The sequence below is a fragment of the Haliaeetus leucocephalus genome, unplaced genomic scaffold (genome assembly GCF_000737465.1).
Source record: "Haliaeetus leucocephalus isolate CR32 unplaced genomic scaffold, Haliaeetus_leucocephalus-4.0 Scaffold51, whole genome shotgun sequence".
Taxonomy (NCBI): domain Eukaryota; kingdom Metazoa; phylum Chordata; class Aves; order Accipitriformes; family Accipitridae; genus Haliaeetus; species Haliaeetus leucocephalus.
The window spans coordinates 3,423,174-3,448,168 of NW_010972487.1; the positions used below are offsets into that span (position 1 = coordinate 3,423,174).

General features: G+C 38.5%; 1 protein-coding gene across 2 annotated transcripts in view; it reads left to right on the plus strand.

Annotated features, from left to right (window-relative positions):
- The first annotated feature begins 259 nt into the window (after positions 1-259).
- The window catches only part of KDM3A (lysine (K)-specific demethylase 3A), a 30,712-nt gene continuing 5,976 nt past the window's right edge, over positions 260-24,995 (plus strand). Inside the window, exons 1-18 of one of the 2 annotated variants that reach the window (XM_010577768.1) lie at positions 260-636; positions 3,311-3,466; positions 5,662-5,772; positions 7,354-7,456; positions 8,346-8,470; positions 8,961-9,033; positions 9,118-9,206; positions 10,890-11,041; positions 12,091-12,662; positions 13,939-14,140; positions 16,486-16,700; positions 19,755-19,907; positions 20,138-20,233; positions 20,564-20,691; positions 22,456-22,642; positions 23,150-23,319; positions 24,115-24,351; positions 24,772-24,943. In XM_010577768.1, coding sequence (XP_010576070.1) covers positions 466-636; positions 3,311-3,466; positions 5,662-5,772; positions 7,354-7,456; positions 8,346-8,470; positions 8,961-9,033; positions 9,118-9,206; positions 10,890-11,041; positions 12,091-12,662; positions 13,939-14,140; positions 16,486-16,700; positions 19,755-19,907; positions 20,138-20,233; positions 20,564-20,691; positions 22,456-22,642; positions 23,150-23,319; positions 24,115-24,351; positions 24,772-24,943 — 3,112 coding nt within the window. In that variant the 5' untranslated portion in view covers positions 260-465. The remainder of the gene's footprint in view (positions 637-3,310; positions 3,467-5,661; positions 5,773-7,353; positions 7,457-8,345; positions 8,471-8,960; positions 9,034-9,117; positions 9,207-10,889; positions 11,042-12,090; positions 12,663-13,938; positions 14,141-16,485; positions 16,701-19,754; positions 19,908-20,137; positions 20,234-20,563; positions 20,692-22,455; positions 22,643-23,149; positions 23,320-24,114; positions 24,352-24,771; positions 24,944-24,995) is intronic. The other variant, XM_010577778.1, reaches the window with a different exon arrangement.

Below are 24,995 nucleotides of genomic sequence, written 5' to 3' on the forward strand. Positions count from 1 at the left end.
GGAACAAAGAGGCGGCGAAGGTGGGGGGGGCAGGCTGAGGAGGCAGGGTGGCGGCCGGCCGGGGTGGAAATCGCTGGGAGCTGCACTGCAGCAGTTTCTGGTATTTCCTTCCACCCGCCCCCGCTGAGGCAATGATTAACAGGACTGTGGGCAAAGAAGCATCCTGTGGGTGTCTGAGGGCTCGGCTTGAGCCGCTTGAAAAGAAGCGGGGGGGGGGGGGGGGGGGGGGAGGAGGACGGGGAGAGGAAGAAGGAAGCAACGCAGCTCCCGCCCGCCGCGGCTCCCTGTGAGGAAAGGCGGGCGGGGGGCGAGCCCGCCGGCGGGGCTCGGAGCGCGGCCTGCCAGCTGACCGACGCCTTGTTTTGTTTTTTTTTTGTTTGTTTGTTTGTTTTGGTTTTTTGTTTGTTTGTTTTCTCTCTCCTCCTGCCGTCGGTTTCCTCCCTGGAGGCCCCCCGATGAGTTAAAATGGTGCTGAGGCTCGAGGGGAGCTGGTCCCTGCTGGTGGGGAAGAGGTTCCTCAGCCTGTCAGACGAAGACGACAGGTCATGGGACACCAGTCGCATCTCGGAATGGCCCTGGAAGTCGGGCAGGATCCGAGCCGTTTCACACACGGACATATCCAAACAAGACCTGAAGGTAACCGGAAACTTTGAAAGAGACCTTCTAAAACGAGACTGCTTACCCTGGGACCTGGAAACTTCATGTGCGTGCATGCATGTGGGTGTGTGTATACAGACAGATTATATATATACACGCTGTTGTTGGGGGAGAGAGGTCGTCTTGGTCAACTTCCCTGCTTAACGTGCTTGAAAACATATGCACCTCTGGCTAAAACCCCCAGTGTGCTTGTACTAATGCTGGAAATTATCTCAAGCTAATTATAAATGTGCTTTCTTCCACCAGCATTTTGAAAACTTCAGGTTTTTATTGCACCTGCTGTGCCTAGGTTTTATTTCTGTGTATTTCCTAAATGTGATTTAAGATCTTGTCAGTTGTGAAAGATTTTTCTTTTTCCTAGAGGTGAAACCAAAACTCTTTTATGTTGTTGGGATTGGTGACTTTTCTTTCTTGCTCTTCGGAGTAGCTGGTAATGAAGTACTTCTACTGTCTTGAAAGACGCACCAAATTCTTGTACGGTGTTGGAGGTTTCTTGGACTCTTCTTGTATGGTGGTCACTTCTTAATGATTACCAATGGCATTTTTGAACACAATCAATTATTGCAAGCTTAGTGTAATTTGTTAACTATGTACTTTGGGTGGAAGTCAAGCGACTTTCACAGTTTGACTGTGAAGGTCTTAAGGGGCTATTTGGCAACTGTAGACAGTAAAACTATTCAACCATGTCTGTGCAATTACTGCAGCATACAAAGTACTTGCTCAGGACAAAACTCCGTTATAGTAATGGCATCTTGTTACGTGGTCGTCTTATTTGTTTCTGCCAGGGACTTCGGTGGCAGGCTGTTCTATGACAGCAAGAACAGTACCATCTTTCAATTAAAACTGTTTCCTTGCCCTTTTTTTTTTTTAATGAGAAGAACTTTGTAACCTCAGATTAACTGAAGAAGCACCTGCTCCTTGTCAAACAAGATGAAACAGTAGGTGTTTCTAACTCTTCTTTGAAAGTGTAAATTTTGTTAGGAAGAGTCCAAAGTTGTTAGAGGCCAGGCTTCTTGTTGTGGATCTGCGGCAGGGGTGGAGCTTTCTCCATCTTTGGCCGGCGGGGCTGTGCCCATGCCGTACTTGGAGCGAGGAGGAGAATGTTGCTGCTCCAGAAAGCTCTTCTTAAGGTCCTTCTCTGGGACTTAAAAGGAGGAGGAGCAGGTGCTGTTGGGGACTTTACTGTGAGTCTTGTAACTGGTTACGGTTCTGCCAGAAGCGATTGACTTCATTCTCCAGTAAAAGTGTTAAAGAAGTTGCAAAGTAGACAATTGAGGCGTGGAGAGCTTTTGTGCCAAAACACATGCCATCTCCTTCCCTCTCTCACAGCTCTGTGGGAAAGTAATGTATAGTTAGACCAAAATAGTAATGGATTCGGGGGGGGGGGGGGGGCCCCTAAAGGGGGAAAAAATTTTTATTCTCAAAATTTTTGTTTTTTGTATAGTGTCAGGAACAAGCTACAGAATGTAAAGCCTGTCAACTACTTTTGAAAGTGTTTTCTCAACTATATTTTCCTGTTTGTGCAGTGTTGATACTATAGACAAAACAAGCCGTTCTGGTTCTGGTACTTGTGTTATTTGCTTATCTCTTTCATTGTTTCTGTGAACTTCAAAATGACTAAATTAATTTCTGCACCCATTAGTTTTACGACTCCTGTCTGTGGTAATGCTGTTTTGTGTGCATGCTTTTACTTGCCTTTCACCTTAGAGGGAAGCTAAACACAAGGGAATGTTTCTAAGATTCACTCAGCTGAGGTTTTTCTGCTGTTAGGGCAAATTAGTTAAATATCTTTAGACTGGATTGTTATATTTTATGGGAAGAGGGAGTGATTTTTCTGAGAGTAGTGTTCTCTACCAAGACACTCCAATATTCAGGCAAAGTTGTATTTGTGGTCTTTCCCAATTCTTTGCTGATCTCCTTATGCTGCCTATGAAAGAAGGGTAATGCCATCCCAAAGACATTGGTTAAGACACCATGTTTTTGCTGTGAAGTGACAGCTGCTTTCCTCTTGAAAAGTTTGTCTAGCTGCTTCAGAGATTCGTAAAGATAAATACCAGTTAAAAGCAGGCAGCAAATGACCTTCTTCACATTATATAATTTGATCACCTTTACTGGCTTACTGTCATTTGTGCTTTCAATAAATTAACTAAAGTTATTCTTTGGGACTCGTAAAATATTTCTGGAAAAACAGCTTGTTTATTCAAGTATTCTATTTTACAGTTTGTGGGAAATGCATGTGCCACTACACCACTGTATACAGTCCTTTAGTGTTTTAGGGGGTTTTGTGTGTGTGTGTTTTTCCCTGTTTGTAAGCACTGGTGGCAGAGTTAACGCATTTAACTGTCCTTGAGCAGAAGAGGACTTTGAGATGGGAAGGTTGTAGAGTTAAATAAGAATATTTATGTTTTATGCGACAGTAATGATGACAAACCAGTTAACGTTGACTATCACTTACAAAATACTAGGTCAGCCTGGGTTGCTTTAGTGGTTGCTTGATTGTGTGATAGAGAAGCAATAATCATGTTTGCATTTAAGGACTTTCAATGGGTTTGGGGTTTCTTTTGAGGAAATTGGTGTTTGTTTATCCTTTTCCGTGTTATATGTGTCTGAATTTTGTGGTTAGTTGCTCTTTCACTTTGTTTCCTTTCTGTAGATTTGTGTAGAATTTGATGATGAGTCATGGGAAAAAAGAAGATGGATAGAAGTCTACAACCATAAAATGAAAGCATTCCTGGTGGAGCAAAAGCTGGTACTGGCTGAAAGAAAATCTCAAGCCAATTCTATGTCTCCTGTCCAGTGGCCTGCAATGGCAAGTATATGCTTGGCCTAACTCACTTTGTTTCTGCAGTTCCATCTTGTAAGGGCAATGTTGTGACAAGTGTGAATTTCTCAGGTACAGGTTTACTCATGTACTCTTAAGGGAGACTAAACCTCTTTGTACAGCTGGAGCTAGGTAGAGCTTGTAAGCATTTTAAGTTGGTATGTTGTGCATAGAGATACAGGAATGTGTTTTTATGACTTTTGCTTCCCTCCCAAACCACTATTCTGTACAATGTTAATTCCTTCTCCCTCTAGTCTCATGTTTCTTCCTTCTTTCATGAAATTGCAGTTAAGAATAGAGAGAAAAAGGGTAAATAATAGGTTTCTAAGGATAGCCTGTATTTTTATCTTAAATTCTTGTTTTACTCTGCTTCAAGTACTGTTAATTCTTAGGTGATGTTTGATCTGAGACAAATAATTTGAATGACTCTTATGTGATGGTTGCCTGGCACAGATGACTTGTGAGATTTGGATTTTGTGCATATAAAAACCTGAGCTACACTGTGCAAGCCAGAGAACTAAGATTTCTGTAACTGCCGTGCATGGCTGGCTAGGCAAATTAGCCAGTAGAGGTGAACAGGGAACGTTTCTTAATGTATTCAGCTAGTATAGTTTTACTGGACTACTTTGTACATTGCTACTCATAAAAGTAGCTGTGAAGTAAATGAAGATGTAAACTTGCTGTACGTTAATTATGCTGAAGTTGTAGTCCATGTTTTAATACTCTGAACTTTGCTAGGTAGAAAGTACATAGTGTAATTCATACTGCTGCATTTTAGCTGAGCTTTTTTCTTAAGGCTAACCTAAGCAGATATTTATTGGAGGTAGGGCCAAATACGATGGGAGAAGTGGAAGGATGAATCCTTAATTTTATTTCCTGACCTGTGCATTAATATCAGCAGTTCTACTAGAAGGTTTTGCTGACACAATGTTCTGAAAACCTGCTTATTTAAACTTAGCTGTTGTCCCTTTCCAAGTATCTGAACAGTTCTTACTGGATACTTGTCTTCAATTTATGCATAAGGTTTTCCTCATGATGTATTTGACGTGTCAGTTCATGCAGTGTACATGTTCCAAAGCTTATTTAGCAGAGGAATGATGTAGGATAAAGTAAAGCGCAATACTGGAGCTTGCCTTGGCAAAAAAGACTACTCCCTTTGCCACCACACAAGGCAGGAAGGAAGGGGTCACAAGAGGTGTGTGGATTAATTTATTTAAATCTTGATTACAACTTATTGATTCAAGGATGTGGGAGAGTATCTTTCTGACAAATGGAATAGCTTTGCAGAACTTTTGTAATGCCTGGTCACTCCTGGAAAGACTCTTGTTCCTCTTCTGGTGATACTGTCCCTTTGCCAATGCTGTCCTAACTGAAGTGAAAACAACAAAGGGGAATAAAGTCTTTGTTTGCTTGTTCAGTCCTTCGGAAACCCAAACCTATACTCTATCAGAATGATTTTTGGTTTTTTTCTGTTAAATAGGGCACCAATGTACCTTTCCCCATAGGCAGGAGTTATTCTTGTCACTTCTCATGTTCCAGACTCCTGATGCCTACCCACTCAGAGCTGTTACTGCAGGACTAGACAAAATTTAACCTTAAACTTGTTAGGAAGAGTTCAGAAGCTTTTAAAGGAAATTTTTGTTTCTTGTCTGTTCTTGAAGCCTTTGGTATACCTGAACAGAACTTCATCATTGTACTGCAGTGGTATAACAACTATGAGGCTATCCAAGTCATTGTACATGCCTAAACTAAGGCTTCAGTATATTATCAATGTTGCATGAGCTTTGAGAACTTCAATGTAAGCCATGCAGCAGGCCTTCATTGATTTGCTAGTTATTCCCCAGTCTACCATAAGGAGGGTTTTTCATTAACATATCTACAATTAGAACTCTTAGTATTAGTAAAATCTTCATGTTGAGATGAATGATTAATGATCGTTAATGACAGCCACCTGAACTGAATTCTAACTCATTCTACTAAATGAAATTAATTTCAAGTATAGTCTAGTACCTCCTTTATTAGGCATGTATTAGAATTTTGTTAGAAACTTGCTTTGTTTCAAGAGTTGCATGTAGATGTGGTATCTTAACAGAGAAATAGATGCAAAACTAAAATTTTTAAATGCAGATGAGGAATGATGAGATCTTACTGTCTTTCTAAGAAAATGTCTATCACTTTTCTAGACTTACAAATCCTTAGTGGACAAAGCTGTTTTGGGATCAATGGTTTCAGTACGCTATCTTGGTGAAGAGAGATGTGTTTTTCTTTCTAAGGACCTTTTGACACCCATTCAGGTAACCTTGTGTAGCATTGTAAAGATGGAAGAGAAATCTTTTATCTTGGTATTTAAGTTATGTCAAGTTAATACATTCTAAATGCAAATTTTAGGTGGGTAAAAACTTGGAGTAGGTTTTTATTGCTGTAACTCAAATATCAGTTCTGAATGTAATGTGTCTGTTGATTAAAAACCTTCTGAAGCCAATCCAGGATGCGGCCACTTAAGAGAGCTGGATGAGGGAGTGTGCTAGGGCAGTTATTCAGCTCAGGTGACAGCAATTGCATTATGCTGATGGTGGGGATAATCTGGAATAGTTTCCCTTTGTTCTTGTGAGCATAACTGTCTTTATGAAGGGAGTTGCATGTCTGGAATAAATCTTGCTATCTAATAGAAACACATCACTTCTAAATGAAGAACTGGGCAGGATGTAAATGAGATGGTTGAAATATAGTCCCTTTATGGAGCACCAGGAGGAAAGTTTGTTAGTGAAAATTAGGTAGAGATGTGTTGAAACAATTGCCCTGTGTGACTGACTGGTCAGACATTTTGAAGAATATTATGTGCTAATGATGAAGGATTTAATCTTTTCAGGAAACTACTCTCAAGACCTATAAAGAGTCTGAATAAAACTAGTAATAGATGTCCCATGTTGAGACTGCTAGTAGTGCCATCATTAGTGTTCTACTTTGACTTGTTAACAGTCAGCAAGTAGACAACTCCTCTTCAGAAGCTAACAAAAGAATCACTCTGAAGTTGTAGATTGTTGTCTTGCCTGTGTAGGCTCAACAACAGAGTAGAGATTTCTTCATGTAGAAGCCTTATCTCAATGCTGCAGCAGAGAAGATTGCTTTTCTGGCATCTTGAATAACAGATTCTTGATGACGAGCTCTTCAGCCTTCTGCTTACAAATGCCAGAGCAGTGCTTGGGAGAAAGAAAAAACCAAACACAAAAACCCCTTTTTTTTATTAGCACTCTGAGCCATTGGTAAAAACTTGCTGTAAATTTTCCATTTCAGAATCAATTCTAAATGTTGTCAAGCAGCTTGTTTTAGATAACAATAGAGAAAAAAACCTAAAATTTAAATATGTGATGCTGAATAATTATGAGTGATTTAGATGTAGCTGACTTTTCATTCACATGAACATCTTATAGTGGTGTCTTGAGGTAGACTGGATTCTGGCATTACTAGCATAAATAGAAACATAAAGCTTAAAATATTTGCGTTTACATCTGCTCAGGACCACTTACAAGTTGCTGCTTCTGAAAACTTAAAATCCTAAATTAAAAAATGGATCATTCAGTTAAACTTAGTGCTCATTAGCAATGTAGTTAAACAAAGCTAGATTGTTTTCAGAACAATATTAAAGCGGACCTGGAGAGCTCACTTCAGTCTGGCTTGCAGGTGGTCGATCCATTGGTAAGGAAATTATGTCTGTCTCAATAAATACAGTGTCCTAGGAGCTAAAGGCACACAGAGTAATGAGAAACTTGTTGGACTTGTATGAATTGCTATCTTGTTTCTAAATATTATGGGGTTTTATTAATCAAAAACATTATCCTTAATACTAACTTCTATATTATTTTTTTCCTCAATAGGATGTGGACAGTTCCAGGCTTCCTCTTAAGGATGATCAAAATGTTAATGAAGAAATTCAGGCTTTGGTTAAGAAACATCTCGACGAAACGCGCTTGGTGCAAGGTACGAGCATACTCTGTAGCCAAAAACTGGCAATATACAGTCAAGTCAAAAGGGAAATCTTTGCAGTGATGCTGTGAATTACAGTCATCTGTTTTAGGGATAAAAGCTTTTTTAAAATACTGATTCCACTTTCTTTCACAGCAGTGAATGCAAAATGTGAAGGATTATAGAGATTTAAGTTTCGAATATCTCCTTTGTAAGAGTGTCTACTTAATTTAGGCATGTATAGATGGCCTGACACTTGTGAAAGAGATATCAAATTTGTAGCAATTTGTCACTGAAGTTATTTGGAGTTGTTTATTGTTTCAATTAGCTTGATTTTTAATTTTTTTTCAGTCTGCTGCTTGTTTATAAAAACTTCCAAACTTTTATATAGAGACTACTTTTTTAGTCAAGTTAAAATTGTTAGTTTTAGATTTGCCAGCTTTAAATTCTTAATTACTGAGTTCATACAAGCATATCTGTAGTCATGTGCTTGCATATGCAAGAAATGTCTTATAGAAAGGTAAATATTGCAACTTCGAGTTGTCATTTGCAATACTGTAAAGAGTGGAAAAATTCACATCTAATCATTGAATCTTCATTTCCATGTCCACTGATCTGCCTCTCTGTCTGAAATCTGGAGGTCAGTCTGGCCTCTGTTGCATGTCTTAACCTCCAGAAAACTTAATTGAACTATTCCAGAAAGGAGGTAGCTGGAAAAGTTTTATCATGCTTTTTTTTTTTAATCCCCACAGCTGTGTGGAAGTTGTCTCAAGGTTCTCAGGTTTTTTTGCTTACTTGCATCTTGCATGCAGTACTGTTCACAAATTCGTGTTGGTAACTGTGGTGATCATCATGCTTCCTTTTTCTTAAGCTCCCTTTTCTTGTATTTTTTTCAACTTTTAAGGTGGAAAAAATATCATTGGTTCAAAAATTAGAATTTATAGCCTGGATCCATCTACTCAGTGGTTCACAGCAGTTGTTGTCAATGGTAATCCAGCTACAAGAACTCTGGAAGTCAACTGTCAGGAGGTAAGACCCAGTTGCTGTGGGTTTACAAATGGAGATGGGGAATGGGTGAGAACTTGTAGTTATATCCCTGCCGTTTTTAATTCTGTCCTTGCTGTAATAAGCTTTAAAAAAAATGGTGATCAGTGTAATGCAGAATAATCTATTACCCTAAAGTGTTTCTGTATGCTGCTGGTAGAATTGTCAAATAACAAATGGTCTTCTACACAAAATGAGGGAGATCTGGAATTTTTATTTGAAGACACAAATGTATGATCCTGGTTTCATTGCTTTCTATGCTGTGTAGACAATGCTCTGAAGTATCAATTTATATGTGTGTTTTCATGCAGAGACACTGTCACAACAATGTATCATTAAATTCAGCTTAGTATTCAAAGAGCCTAGAAGTTAAATGTCTGAGGTTAGTCTATACCACAACAGCTAAGATAAGTAGATTAAACAGTAACTTTCACTTCTCTAAATGGCTGCTTCTCTATTTTTGTTCCTTTGCAAGATTCCAGCTTTAAAAACTCTTGATCCAGAGTTAATTCATGTTGAAATCATATATGACAACAATGGAAAATGTGGTAAGAGCTATTATTGTTTGTCCTTCAAACACTAAGTAGCCTATTTTTGACAAATAAACTAATCTTGATCAACTTCTCTTCCAGACAAATCTAAAAGAATTGGGGGTGTGAAAAGGAAGTCATCTGAGAATAGTGGAAGTGTTGATGCTAAACACACAAAATCTTCTCCTGAGGTAATGTCTTACTACGTTATATGTGACTGTTATATAATGGTTATGACATTTCTCAGAACAGCCTTAAATAAGGATTAGATAGGAAAGTGGAATAATAAATATAATCCCTGGGAGGGTGTGTTGAGTTCTTTGAAACTTGTCTAGGCATGGGTAAAACATCTTGCCTTGTGATAATCGGAGAAAAAGTTACTGGGCCTTGAAGCTTGTATTTTTTAACTGTGCTTTTTGCTTCTGCTTAGAAGTTAGCCTGCCTGGTCATGTATTCTGTACTGGGAGAACACGTAAAGCAGTTCTCAAGTTTATAACCTTTGCTTTTCACGTTCTTTCTAACTATTTTGTACTTAAACCCAAAACCTTCAGCTACACTTGCATGCTTTGAGGATTCAAGCTACGCAAGCAGCAGTCTGGAAGTATGTTGTTTCAGTACAAAGAGGGAATGCGACTACTTTTCTAGTACTTCCGTGTCTACATTTATTTGGTTTGTGAGTGACCTGCCAAGTATCACTGAGATCTAAAAAAACTGCCTCAAAGGTCAAAAGATGATCTGGGTAACTTAAGTATAGAAATGCAAATGAAAAATAATGGCTTGGCTATTACGTTGTTGAGGAACAGTACTTCAAAATTGCCCTGTAATTTTGTCCCAGTGTTTCAGACCAAAAAATTGCATTTTAGGTGGGAGTAGCCTTCTGGAAGCTCTAGAGTGGTGGTGGGGTGGGAGGGTTGGGTTTTGTTTTGTTTTTTGGGGGCTTCATGTTCTTGGCTTCTGTGCAGTCAGTCCTGTGCCGAGTCAACCGTGTAGATCTGGCTAATGACTGGATATTGTTATTAGAAATCTGTAATGGCTTCACAAATGGGAGTAATAAGCTGAAGCCATGTTTTTTTGTTTTACTTTGTGTGTGATAGTACTCTGATTTCTAATATGGAGTTAATTAATTCCATCATTTTTTTGAGAGCTCCTCTCGATGCCCGACAGCTGTGTTATACCAAAGCAGAAAGGAAATATTTTGGAGTTGATGGTAATGAGTCTGTAGTGTAACTTACTGCTGGAAGTTGAGCATGTGGGAGTGGAATATGGATGTTAGAGCTGAGGAAGGACCCCCACAGGAAATGACTGTTTTTAAAGATGCTTGCTAATTTGGTAGACCTGTTGTATTCCTAAAAGAATTGTAGGTTTGTGAGGCTGGTAATTTAATCAGCACAGGATTTCTTTACTTAACACTTTCTAGAATCTCAGTACAAAGATTTTCTCACTACAAAGAAGTCCGCATCTAGATTTTTGGTAATGTTGTCAGACTAACTTTGCTGTTTTAATTTTCTCCAGGATTTTCAGATGAGCTCTGAAAGCTATTTCTGAGTTCTGATTACTGCAGTTATTTTAGAAAGATCATTGCACTGGCAGTTATGAAGAACGGAGCTTTCTATCTTCCTTTCCACCTTGTTAATACGCATTTCCCCCAAAAAGTTTGTTGTTAATTGGGAGAGAAGGAATTAACATGAACAGTGTTTCATGGAACCTATAAGGTTTAAAAGGACACTCTAATGTCTTTCCATCTTATTGACTTCAATGAGCTTTATTAAACATGGTGGGAAGAGCATTAATGTATTTTTCTTTTTAAGCTGAACCCTGCAAAGCAGTATTTCTGTTATCCTCAATTTTCCTAACTGTTAAAATCTCCCTTACAGGTTTCTCCCAGTCAGGGACATGTGCAGTCAGTACCAACCGTGTTGGGTGAAGCATTGCTAGGATGTACTCCTGCTAATAAAGACCAAAGGCATCAAGGCCTGCCCCTGCCGGCTAACTCACCACCCAACCTTGGTGCAGAAACTCCTCAGGGGTAAGGAAGCACTTTGTGCTTATGCAGACTTTTTTTTCACTCCAAAAATAACTCCAATTCTTAGCAAAACAAACTCGGAGGTCATTTTAAGAACTGCAGTAACTAGTCTTCTGTAATATTGGCACAGAAGAGTGTTAGACTTAATTGCCCTGGGTACATAATTTACTTGCTTATGCCATATTTTTCTTTTTTACCTTTGAGGTAGTTGCCCTTCGATGTCACAAGCCAATGTTACTGCTTCATTGTACCCATGTGTAAACTGACGGGTTTTACGTAGGTGTGGTGCCTATTCTGTCAAACACATTCCTGCCCACCTCCCAAGAAAAATAGAACACATTCAGGCAGGTGTCCTGTACAATAGCTTCTTGCAGATCAAGTACAGGTCCGTAATTATATTTCTATTGAACACCAGTGTCTTTAAACTTCTTTGTTATCCCCAGTTCTGTCACAAAAATGAACATGATGGTAGAAATGGTGTGACAGGAAAACTCGAATTTTGTGTATTACCTTATAAGAAGTGATATAGGTTTTTTTCCCCACTTACTTTTGAGTATATATCTCAAGATAAATGCGGAAACAATTTTTTTCATTTAGGCTTTTTGTGGGGGACTGTTTTTATTGTCTCCAGTGTAGACTTAACAGTGCCAGCCAGAAGTTCCTTCGAGTATTAAAATCTTGTCACACAGACATGCAAGCGAAATGCATTTAGTTATACAGCTGTTGCATGGAGAAAATGAGAAAGTAGCTGTTTAATTGTGAGAGAAGGTAGTGGAGTAGCTGCAGTACCTAAATTTTTGTGTGCCTCCATGTGCGTACAGCTTTATCATTCTGTCCAACTCTTAAAATCAAAACAACAAAAAAACCCCAAATCTCAAAACCACAAACCTATTTAACATCACACAAAATTTAAAACCTTGGAACATCAGAATTCAAAGTATATAGTTAAATTTCTTCTTTCAATCTTTAAATGTGATGAGATTGAGCAGCTGGTGCCATGATTTGTTTGACACCTCTTTGTTTGTCTAATTATTGCATGTTGTGTGTTTCAGCACATGTAGACGAAGCTTGCCAGAAACTCATCCCTCTTGTCTTAATACTGGAATTAAACCATTGAAGGAAGATCTGACGGCCTTTCCTAAAGTGGGGTTTATATCTAAAGAACAAACGGAAAATCTTAATGATCAAAATGGTAAATATACCTCTTTGACAACCTCAAGATCTTCATCTTTGGCTGATTCAGCTAATGGAAAAGGAATCAACCTGAAAAATACAAATGAACCTCTTATGAAGCCCACAACAAACTTTCCAAAAGAATGCATTTCTGTAAAACAGTTGCAACATATTAACTCTTCCATAGCAATACCCAGAGTCAGTAGCACTGTTGAACTGCAGCGGACTTTAGATTGTAGACCCTCAACCTCAGATGCTCATCATCACTCTTTTACTGAGTCTGGAGTTAAATCACAAACCAATTGCAATAGCCAGAACAGCCACAAAGGAAACAAGATCGACGAACTTACAGACATGGAATTTTTTATTAGAAGAAATTCAAATGAGATTCTTTATGACAGAAATGAAAATGAAAGCTTTTGGACTGGAAGTGCCAAGGTCCAGGATAATAGTAAGTATTTTTAAAACTTCCTGTCATTTGAAAGTCCTTGTAGTTGCTGTTTACCTATATACAAGTAGGTCTTTGTAATGTATGCAAGATGAGTAATTTAAATTGTGTGAGTGTATCTGGAATTGGAGTCACGTGTGGGTTCTTTTACAAGAGGAATGCAATAAATTTGAGAAAAATGTCCTTTCCTGATAAAGGAAAAGAACTTATCATCAATTTCTAGAAATAAGTTGTTGCAAAATGTATGCAAGAACAGAATGGCAGAATGGGTTACAAAAACAAAGTTCTGTTTGGAATGCAAATGCTGATGGCATAGTGAGTGGGGGTTTTTTTAGCAGTGGTCCTATATTTTGTAAGCATGGTGAGAGATGGAAGTTGTTCTCAGCAAAACTTTGTCCAAGAGAGGATTTCATTGAGTAACTGTTCCGAAAACAAAACTAACAAAAAACCCAAGTAACAACAACAAAATCAAAACCCACCCAACCCCAAAACAACCCACCTTGTTTCTGTGTTTTCTGTGGCCCAGTTCTACTTCATGAGCTTTCAAGTTCTCCACATGGGACAGAATGGGAAAGGCTGTAGTTCTTTAGGGAGCTGGACTCCTGATGTTACGTGTTGTGCTGTGCATCAGGCGGTATAGCTGATCATTCAGGGTTCTGGGAATCTCCCTACACACCCATCTTTTTTTTTTCTTTCCAATCTCATGTTGCTTGGTCTTGGATTACCATGTGCTATTCCATAATTAACACGGGTACACAGCCAGCCAAGCAGTCGCTGTTGTTCCCTGCTAGGCCTCACCCGCAATGTGGAAGGAAGGGAGAGGTTTGGCATCTCTTATAGTAAGATGCTGAAAGCTGTTGCATCGTGAAATGTGAAAACAGGACTGAGAAATGGCCAGGTTGTACTTTTATCTTCATCACTTGTCAAATGTGGTTGCGTCATGCCCTGGTCTACTCAGTGCTCAGGTACTCCAGCCCTGGTGGCTGAAGAACTTGCATTAAAAGCAGACGCTCTTTCAGAATGTTCCTCTGTGGATGAGTGAAAGGAGCTGTTAAACTTGGGTCCGCAGACTATGACTCCAGTGGAACTATAGCTTGAGAAAGTTTCTGCTGACCTGAAAAGAGGTTTCTGCCAACTGCAAATATTTTAGCTAACTTTGTTTCAATGTGATGTGAAACTTATAGGAAAAGTTGACATGGATCTTTCACTAAAGTACATTTGCTTGCACCTTTATATGAGAAACTGAAGGTTGTCTAATCTACACTACTCTTCCCTGCAGTAATTGTTCGGAAGTCAATTTTAGCAGATGCTTCTAAAGTGAAGAAGCTGCAGCAAAGTGGAGAAGCATTTGTACAGGATGGTTCCTGCAATAATATCGCACCTCACCTGCATAAATGCAGGGAATGCCGTTTGGACAGTTACCGGAAGAACAAAGAGCAAAGAGACTCCACTGTCTTTTGTCGATTCTTTCACTTTAGAAGGTAAGAACAATTTTGACTTTGTATAGACCTTTATATTCTTTCAATGTGAATAACATGCCCTATGTCCGAGTTGGACATCTGACCTTTTTTCCTTTTCTGAAAGGGGGGCTGTTGAGTGCTCACTGTTAGCTATAACATGGACTTCATCTTCCAGGAGAGATGAAAGAACAGTTACTTGGTAAAAATGGTCTCATTTAGGTCTCTGGTTCAAAACTGCTAGATGTTGGTGTGTAGCTGTTAGGCTATAAGGCTAATATACCTAACTAATGAGAGGTTGCCTGTGTTTTTTAGCCCTTGGAAATTTTCTGACTGCTTAATTTGAGTAGAAAATATTTTGGCAGGACTTTCAGCTCTTTATTTTGCTCTTCTGGGCTGAGTGCCAATGGGATAACAACATGAGTTGAGTTTGAGTGCTACAGCTCAGTAGTATTGGAGATACTAGTGAGAGGGTAGATTCCATGCATGTCTCCCAAAGTTTGGCAGCTGGACATGTGAAATGTTAGACATATATCCACAGCTGTGGAAGAGTTGCTGTAAGTGGCCAGGGGCTTTCAGCTTGAGTCAGGGAATAGTGATGGGTAAAATAATAATTTACGTTGTGTTGCTCAGTTCTTTGTTCCACTTTACGCATGAGTTTGTGCTGCTGCTCTAAGCTTTCTATAGAAACATTTAATCAGTACACTTGCTGGGTTTCAGGAGGGCAGATGAGGAGGATCAGCAAAGCAACTTTAAGGAAAACCCAGTGACTGCCAAGTGGTGGTTGCTTTTCCAAACCTAATCTGAAGCTTCAGATCCTTTACCCCCCACCTACATGCCCCCAGAGCCTGATTCTTGAGTTCAACAGTCAAAGTCTTTTGATGTTTTATCTCTTTAGTTCTTTAGACTCCATGAGGAACCCTTTCAAAAAGGGTGTTAAACTGTTACTTGAAGCCTATCTGTATGCCCAGGGTGGATGTTGTCAAACTGCAGTCTCTGGCTGTTTTTTAACATGTCCTTTCCTTTGTTTTCAAGTTGTGTGAATTTTTTCCATGAACTACTTGATCCTCATGTCTGGATGTTGTTGCATGCTGCTTCTTATTTCCCCACACACCCATTTAAACTTTGAGGCATGGACTGTGTTTTATGGGAAGAGGGTAACACTTGTGGTATTGGAGAGGAAAAGCAAAAATACTAGTTATCATAAGGGAGATTGGAAGCTTACTTAATCTCAGTTTTCCTTTCGATTTTCAGAGGAATGACTTTCTTTTGGGTCTCTAGGTAGAATAAAAAGAAGCTATAGGCCTGAAGACCTTCTGAAGAGAGAAAACTGAAAGCAGAAATGTTACAAATATCATAAAAAAAACTCTTCCACTCTTTCATTTGTTTCTTGAGGCTTATTCTTCTTCAGCCATCTCCCTTGCAAGTTTTGTAGCTAAAGGGTTAAAAATAATGAAGATATGTTACTAATCTGTTATTTAACCTCAGATTAGAGATTTTAATTCAGTCAGTCTTGGGATAATCTGACATAAATTGAAATGTTCAAAAACGTGTGAGACCAGAGTAACAACAGACTATGCTAATTCATCTTCTCAGGGTAAAAATCCAGTCTTGCAGTGCAGTTCAAAGCAGTTGAATCCTTCAGTTTAGAAGTTGAAGCGGATGGAACCGTCCCCTTTTATTGAATGTGAAATCTGCAAAGTCTGAAGATGGTGTTTGGTGATAATCAGTTGTCAGCACATGTTTTCTTGCCACACTTAATACTATAGTGAGCACATGTTGTCATCAGAAGTCAACTTTCCTCTACAGCATATAGTAAAAGTGTTCCTGAAAACATGAGTAGAACTCTTGAAGTTCTTGGTTAGTAAACTACTAACAATATAGATCTCATTCTTTCCACCTACTCAGAATCACTCAATAATATATCTTACTCAAATTTTTGTGATTATTTTTTTGGCAGCTATTTCCAATTAATTGTTACTGGAATATATTCTATATTTAAGGTGTTCTAATTTCTCTTGTGAGTTGTACATGGTTCTAGATTACATTCTTACTGTTACCAGTGCATTGTAAAAATTATGTTTAACCTGATTTGGTTTTGCGTGAATAAAAAAACCCATTTAGTTAGGAACTGTACCTTACTACAAAAACTGATGTTTCGAGGCTATTTTTAAACAAGCAGTACATTAAGCATGCTTAACGCTAATGACCAATATGTTTACACATGTTTGTTGTAACCATTAAGAGTTAAGCTCATTGATATACAGTATACGTGTTCATAATTCAGGCATTGACTCATTGGAATGAATGTAAACTAATAAAACATTTGATATGATGGGGTTTTCTCCTTTTCCCCCCTCTTTCCACAGGTTGCAATTTAATAAGCATGGAATATTACGTGAGGAAGGTTTCTTAACTCCAAATAAGTACGACCCTGAGGCTATTAGCTTGTGGCTGCCTTTATCGAAGAATGTTGTGGGTCTCGATCTCGACACAGCGAAGTATATCCTAGCCAATATTGGAGACCACTTTTGTCAGCTAGTGATATCTGAAAAGGAAGTTATGTCTACTATTGAACCACACAGTAAGATCAATTTTTATTAAAAGAATCTGTATTTCAGTAGCTTTGTGTGAAACTTCAGGCTTCTGACCTGTGTGGAAATACATTGTATGCATTTGGAAATGTCATGTAAGACTTCAGTGTTTCCCTCTCTTCTCAGAGAGAGGTAATGGTTAAGATCCGGTGTGAACTAGTGTCAACAACTCTTTGCTCACAGGTAGGGGGAAAGGGAAAAGTAATTCTGCCCTTCTTTGTGTCAGAAGACTTTTCTCAATTTATTAAATGACTTTTCCTGTTGCAGAGTGTAATTCTGTTATGAATCAAAGTGTTAGAAAAAAACCCAACCAACCAAACAAAAAAAACCAAACCAGCAGGCAGCTGACAACAATCTATTCTTAGCATGTAAATGAAATGAAGTTTTCATTTTGCACAGATTCTGTTAGATTGCTTTGGTCCTATTTTGTTGTTCTTGCATAATGGACCTAATGCTGCCTGTCAAGTCAGTAAAGAAATCTTCTTTTCTTCTACCTGAAACTTTCCAGTAGGACTGTTTCAAGTGATTATATGTACAGCCCTACTGGGAATAGACTGGAGAGGTGCTATTGGTGGGGTAACTGACTGTAGAGCTTCATCACTGCAACAGGGCAAACCTTGCATCCTTGAACACAGGGTTTTGGCCATATCAGAACCTTTCTGTAGGAAACATGAGCAGACGAATGGGGAAGGCTGTGATCTTGCATAATCACTTCTCAGAGTAGAATGACTCTTAAAACAATGTTTGTTTTTTGGATTATAAGTACATGACTGAGATGCAGTACAGTTTAGAATACTGTCTGCCCAATGTCTTCTGGAAATGGGTAGTATTGACATTCTATAAAGACTGTTATCAGTTTACCAGTCACTCCCAAGGTTTTGCACAGAAGAAAAAAACCTGAACAAGCTTGAATGCCCTTCAAAAGGGGAGGGAAGACTCGAGATGTTTCAGAAATGCTTGCTGTGAGGTCTTACCCTGGACTACTTGGAATCTGCAAGCTCTGCTTTTTGCTTGAACTGAAACATATTCAGGCCTGTGAAGCCAAAGTATCAATAGCCAGAGTGAGAGGTACAGACTGGAATACTGAAACACTTTCAGAAGGATGAAATTTTGAGTGGAATCCATGAAGCAAAGGGGAGATATCCTGTTTCTTAATAGCAGAGGATGCATCTCTTAGCATACTTACCAGAAACATTCTCTGCTTAAAAAAGACACGTGAGTTCTGGAGTTGGTTTGAAAGGAGCAAAATGTCATGAATTCCTCTTGGTTTTTGCCCTGTCTAGTGAGAGTAAGGGAACTCAATTTCATTAAAATGGAGGGTATTTTTAATGCTCTAGGTAGGAAAGAAGTAATTTACAGTCTACATACTCATTCTTCTTTGAACAGTTCAGTGAAAGAGTGCTCACTCAGTTGGCACAGGGTAAAGGTAGATTCTTCTGCCACCGTGATTTGAAGTTATGGTAAACTTTTTTTCTTGGCAGAGTTCAGTTGAAATGATGCCTTTTCATAAAAATTATGTCTCTGACAAACTGAACTTTTCCAAAATGTCAAAATATTGTGTTCAGATACTACTTTTTAGGGGATCGTTTATGTTTGAATATTTTTGCATTCCACAGTATGTCTTGGGGTCAGCCCTTCTCTCTTTTACTAGTGAGTCACCAGACTGGTAGGTACAGCCACAAGACAAAGAAGTATGAGGGGGGAAATTATTTGGGAGAGCTTCCTTAAAGAGAGTTCCTTAAAGGATTAGTAGAAAAGCATAAGTGAAATTATCCCTGTGTAGTAGAAGATTGACCAGTGTAGAAAGAACAGCTTGTGAGGTCACATTGTTCCTTGGCCACCAAGTGCCAAGAGGAGACAGGATCAAACTACAGAGAGGAAACAAAAGAATAGGAGGAATAGAAAGGGACAAAATTCAGAAAACTGAAATATGAAATGACATGCAAAAGATAAAAAAACCCCTTTATCCTGTTTTGGGGAAATTGGAGGATTGGCCTAGAAAATGGTAAATATAGTACATGGTTTTTAAAAGACAGAGAAGAATGGAGCTGGTGATATTTAGACCTCTGTCTCCTGGAAGAATTTTGAAGCAAGTAGTCAAACAATTTTTACCTCCTACTTAAGAACAAATTGTGCCAAGCTATTCTAGGTTTTGTTCCATACATAGTTAATGGGCATTATACAGAAGAAAAGCAACAGATGTCTTGGATCCTGGTGTGGTTTTTTTAGCATATGTTAGGCCATGGTCTCTCATAACTTGCTTTTAAAATTAAGAAATGTTGTGGGCAGAAAAGTTTCAGAGAAGTTACAAGTGTGGAAGGAGGTAGGAGGAGGCAGATGTGTGCTTTTTGTCTAGTCTCGTTTTCTAACTGGCAATGCGATGAAATGAAGATCAGGCTAAAATAATCTGTACATAATGCAGCCCTGGAAGGGCTTGTAATTTTTTGGAAGACACTGCCAACATTTGAGATGTTTTGAGTGAACTGAAGAAGTGACTTGGGGTCAGGAATGGTGCAATAATAATGAGTACATAAGAAACCTGAACAGCAGTGGTCAGTTCTTCAGAGAAGAACTCACCATTCTGAGGATGTCTGAGTCTATAAATATATAGAAAAACTACTAAAAGGAAGAGAAGAACTATTTGTCCATTATGCTATTGAATTGAGAGCAAGGACAAGCTGGTTGTGCCAAGCTAGACATTAAGTTACTACTAGTAAGCTAAGCTTAATTTTTTTCTAGGTTAGCTGTGGAATTTCACTTATGAGAATGGTAGCAGTGCGCATGTTAACTTGGACAAATACACGTCAGGAGTAAGAGATGCACTTGGTGCTGTACAGGAGAAAGCAAAATGGTCTTCATTGCTTAGACACTGTTTTGGACCTATTTCTCTGAATATGTAACAGCAAAGGCTTTGTTTTGGAATTCCAATACAAAACCAAGTCTGAGTCTTATATCACTAAAGTGTTTCAATGTAGCTATACTTAAGATGCAAATATTTTGTTTTGTTTAGACTAACACTTTGACTAATCTGTCAATTACCACAGGACAGGTAGCCTGGAAGCGTGCAGTTCGTGGAGTTCGAGAAATGTGTGATGTCTGTGACACCACAATCTTCAACCTTCATTGGGTCTGCTCTAAGTGTGGCTTTGGCGTGTGTGTGGATTGTTACAGGATGAAGAAAAAAAGCTTACATGAAGGTGAGAATGCATATTGCTACTTTAAACAAAGGGGGGAGAGGGGAAAGAAAACCTGTATTTTGAACTTGGAAGTCAATAACAACCTTAAACAACAAGACAATAAGCCTTCCCAACAAAAAGGACATGTTGTAGACCTGTGGTTTGGTATACCAATAATAGTAAAATATGTAGCTTTCCAGAGGAGGATGAAAGATGTACTAATAAAACAATTAAATGGTTTTGTTTTACAGATGATGACTCAGATACTTTCTCCTGGTTTAAATGTGTGAAGGGGCAGGTACATGAACCAGAGAATCTAATGCCTACACAAATAATTCCCGGAAAAGGTATTTTAAATATCTGATTGGGATGAAAAAATGCTATAGGCTTTTGCTGTCTTTTGTATGTTGTTGATATCGTACTGAGTGAGGGGGTTTTTTTAGTAATAAAGTTAGTAAAAGCTTGGTATTTATTGTCCAAAGACTGGAACAGCCTGTGTACTTAATACTATTTTATTATCTTTGACCTTTACGAAGAAGTAGTAAAACGTCTTGTTTAATGAACTGTGTTCGTGTACTATTGTTTACCTGCATAGCATACACAATTTTTTAAAAAGTCTTATTGAATGCTGGATGTTCAAATTACATGTGAGCTCATTAATGACTCTTTTCCTTCAGCTCTCTACGATGTTGGTGATATTGTTCACTCTATAAGAACAAAATGGGGAATAAAGGCAAATTGCCCTTGTGCAAATAAGCAGTTCAAGGCGCTATCAAAGCCAACTCTAAAGGAGGATTCAAAACAGGTATTGCTACTGTCTTACACTTTGTCTGTGTAGTACAGGTTTGCCTCAGGCTACTACCCATACTGGAAGCCTATGTTGATTGACTTTGTAGGTATGCCAGTCCTGACTACTACTGATAACCTTACCATGTAGGTTTTTGTTCAAAATCTGTATACAGTATTCATCTTTCTGGTTCAGGTCTTTTTTAAGTTTTAGGGAAAATCTCATTGTGTCCCTTTTGACACACTGATGCCTCAGTAAGTGATCTATCCTTGAAAAATGCTCAGGATTTTTTAGAGCAAAAATAGGATTAGACTGAGAGAACCCTTAAGAGAACTGTCTTAAGTACAGACTAGTGGGAATGGTTGTAAAGTGTAGGCTATCCCTTGTGTCCTCGAGATGTAATACATGCAGCATCTAAAAGAATAAGTAGGGTGGAAGAGCACTAGAATTCATACAAGAGCTAAACATGAATAAAATTGAAGGCTAGAGTAGTATGGAGAAGCACTGACTTCTCTGGGAATCCTGATGGAATGTTTGCTGCTCATTATATTTAAAAAAAAAACAAAACCCAAACCAAAACCCAACCCCAAACAAACAAAATCCTGCCGTATGTTTATTTGTAGATGGATGTAGTATTTTTCTTTTAAAAATAGAGCACAAATTTATGGCTTAGTTTTGCAGCATCTTACAAGAAACCAGCTGAATTAAGTAATTTTAATTTTGTTGTATGCTTATTTATAAACTTATTTTGAGAATAAATGTGTTATCTCAAGTGTAAGTAGCAGGCTGAACTTGGTTTTGGTGTTGGTAATCAGTAGAAGAGACAAAAAATATTTTGGTGTGTTAAAAGCAAGGAAGATGTTTACATGATTCAAAAGTTAGCCTGCAGCTGACCTAGCTTCAGTCTTCTGTTTCAAAAGATTTCCTCTATGACCCTGGGCAATCAGCCGCATTGAAATTTATCTATACGTCTCTTTCTGTAAAATTAGGTACTGCAGTGGTTGTATGAGGATAAGATTATTAAAGTTCGTAGCAATTTATGTTATGTCATGTTTGGAATCTTTACCAAGCATCAGCAGTCATTAAGAGATGAAATAAAGAACATAGCAATAGGCAGACACAGGTGCAGAATAATTTCTTGACTGGAAAGTATTTGAGCAGAGGGAAGAAATTTAGCCAGTCATGCAGGAATCCCAGGCCAAAGCAGTAGTTCTGGTTAGTCTATTACCTACAGTCTCCAAATGAGTAGGTAAATCGGCTGCATAGGAGATGTACAGTAGTCCTGTGCTCAGATTGTGCTGGCCAGGCCAGTGCTGCACTCATATGCAGGTGTACTTTAGACCTGTCAAGGTGAGCAGACTTTTGCCACTTTCTTAAGGTAAAAAATTTAGGAGTGCTATTTGTTTTAGTCTACTGAACTAGACCTCCAGCGTAGCCCTGGTCTGAACATCAGCTATCACTAGAATTGTGAGAGTGCTGCTATTAAAATGCCATTTGGTTCCCTAGAAAATGCATCTGGGAACTTGGCTTTCTGTGCTTGTCATGAGGGGTAATGGAGTCTGTGGCCTGCTCTTAAAATCTGGAGATCCTGAATCCTCCTGGATTGTCATCTCTGGCTGATACTGAGATGCAATGCTGACCTCTTGTGGAGATCAGATATTTTTTGAAGGGCCGAACCATTTTTTTTTGCAAAAGAATTAATTTGGACATGTTTATTGCTTGCTTCCCTTTTCTGGGTAGAGTGTGTTTGTGTCTAATCAAGTTCTCACGTTGTTTTTTCAGAACTTGGTACCTGGAGAGAGGACCAGCCTTCAACATAACAGCTTTGTCCTGAGCCCACAAGTCACTACACACGATCCTCCTCTAAAGTCAGCAATTGGAAGTAAACAAATGGCTTCAGTAAATACTTCTCCTTCATTAAGTTGGTTATCAAATCTAACAAGTGGAAACGTGAATAAAGAAAACAAAGGTATGTGCAGAACCACTGAAGAGTAAGCCCTTTGTGGCTGTTTGTCAGAAGACTATAGATCAGACCCAGCAATATCGTGCGTTGAGAATGATATAATCTGCCTGCTGGGATGGGCGTTCTATGCCTGTACTGCAAAACTGGTCCATGGCAATGACTTGGAGTAAAACCTGGCAGGGTTAGCATATATATATATATTTTTTTTTTTTTTTAAAGACTGGATTAATATCCCATAGATGCAAATATTCTTGAAAATTCAAATTGAGAATGCATTTACTTTAGAATGTGTGGTTTTAAAAAACTTCGGAGTATTGAAGAAAGTTAAGTGAAAGGAGTATTTCATCTGCATGTATTGAGAGATGATTTATACATAAAAGTACATATGTACATACATGTATGCATATGAAAGTATCTTGTTGTCTTTAAAAAAAACTCCAAAGCATATGTTTCTCATGATTCAGAGGATTAATCCTTGCTTCATTCTCAGATGTGCTCTTTTCTTCATTTCAGAGAAACTCCTCATACCTATTTCAAAGAATGAAAATAAACCTCTTCAGACACTCCCTAGTTTAGCTAAGCCTGCTGCAGCCCTGCAGACATTCAACAGTGCAATATTAACACCCGTGAGCAACAATAACACAGGTTTCTTGCGGAATCTCTTGAACTCTTCTGGAGGAAAGGTATATGAAAAATTTTGTTTTACAGGTTTGAGTTGATACTAGACTTAAACTACTGTTCTAAACCTGTGAACAACTACCATGAACATTAGTCACAGTAGGTAAAATTCTGTCTTCATTTGGGAAAAAAGACTTAATTCAGTTTCTATGTTGCAGTGCTCCAGTTAGTGCTTTCTAGAGGAGTAGCTTCGTGGTACTGCCGGCAAGTCTTACTTGGTGAGGGGTCAGGAACCAAGTGATAAAGCAGATTAAGTTACTTAGGCTAGTGTCTGGCAGGTGCAGTGATTGGCATGTCCATTAGACTCAAAAAAGAAGCATCAAGGAACTTACAGATGGAGGGAAAAAGATTCTGTGGTGGGTGACTGTGTTTCTCATACCTCATTTGCAGGCTGTTTCACTTCAGATGTTTCTGGGCTTTGTTTGCTCTTACAGATATGACTTCAAAATGGTGGGGTAAAATACTGTGCTTGAGAGTTCCTTGATGAAACTGCATTTCTGTTCTTGATATAAAGAAAGTCCTGTTCGTGCTGTATTTCATGGTTTTCTGCAGCACTGCTGAAATGTAAATCAGAGTAAAGTTATGCCAGAATGCTGTAGACAAAGTGTCAGAAATGGCATTGGCATTTAATGATGGTGAGTTTCTAAACAGCAAAGTTCTGCAGATTTTTGTTTCTCTGCACAACTGTGAGCTCAAGTGAAAAACTTTGAAAGTGGCAAATATCTTCTTTAAAGTCTGTAGGTCAAGGCAACAGAAAAGTTCACCAACTTCTGGTTTTGTTCTTTCTCTCTTTTTATCAGTCAGACAATGGACTCAAAAGTACACCCAAAATCCTTGATGACATTTTTGCTTCCCTGGTGCAAAATAGAACCATTACAGATTTGCCTAAGAAACCTCAAGGATTGACTATAAAGCCTACAATAATGGGGTTTGATACACCTCACTACTGGTTATGTGATAACCGCTTGCTATGTCTTCAAGATCCCAACAATGAAAGTAATTGGAATGTCTTCAGGGAGTGCTGGAAGCAGGGACAGGTATTTAAGTTTTTCTGCTTTTTTCCATTTTCTGTTCATGTACTTTGCCATTTAATTGAAGTGCAGGTACAAACTTACTGCAATGATAATAAGCAACACTAAACCTTCATAAAATGTACTACGTGAACAGTGTTAGATCCTTGGATAAAAGGGTGTATGTTTTACTATTTGAAATCAGTTTCTAAACACACTGCTGAATTTATGGCTCTCTATAAAAAGCTGCCTTATAGCTTGAAATAAAGAATGATCAGATGCATGGCATAATTCTGGTAAGGCAGGCTGAGCATTTATTTTAGGAAATAGAGCGTTCGCAAAGTGCCTTTGTTCGAATGTTCAGTACGTTTTATGCATTACCCTATTCTGGTTGGAATTAGAATTTTTGGTGTTTAATAATTCTTCTGAATGTATTCTTCTTCATAGCCTGTAATGGTGTCAGGAGTGCACCACAAATTAAATGCAGACCTCTGGAGACCTGAGTCCTTTAGGAAGGAATTTGGCCAGCAGGAAGTAGATCTGGTTAACTGCAGGACCAATGAAATCATTACTGGAGCTACTGTAGGGGATTTTTGGGATGGATTTGAAGATATTTCAAGTAAGTAGTGTGAATTTTTGTTCCAATAGGCAAAATATTCAGCAGCAATAAT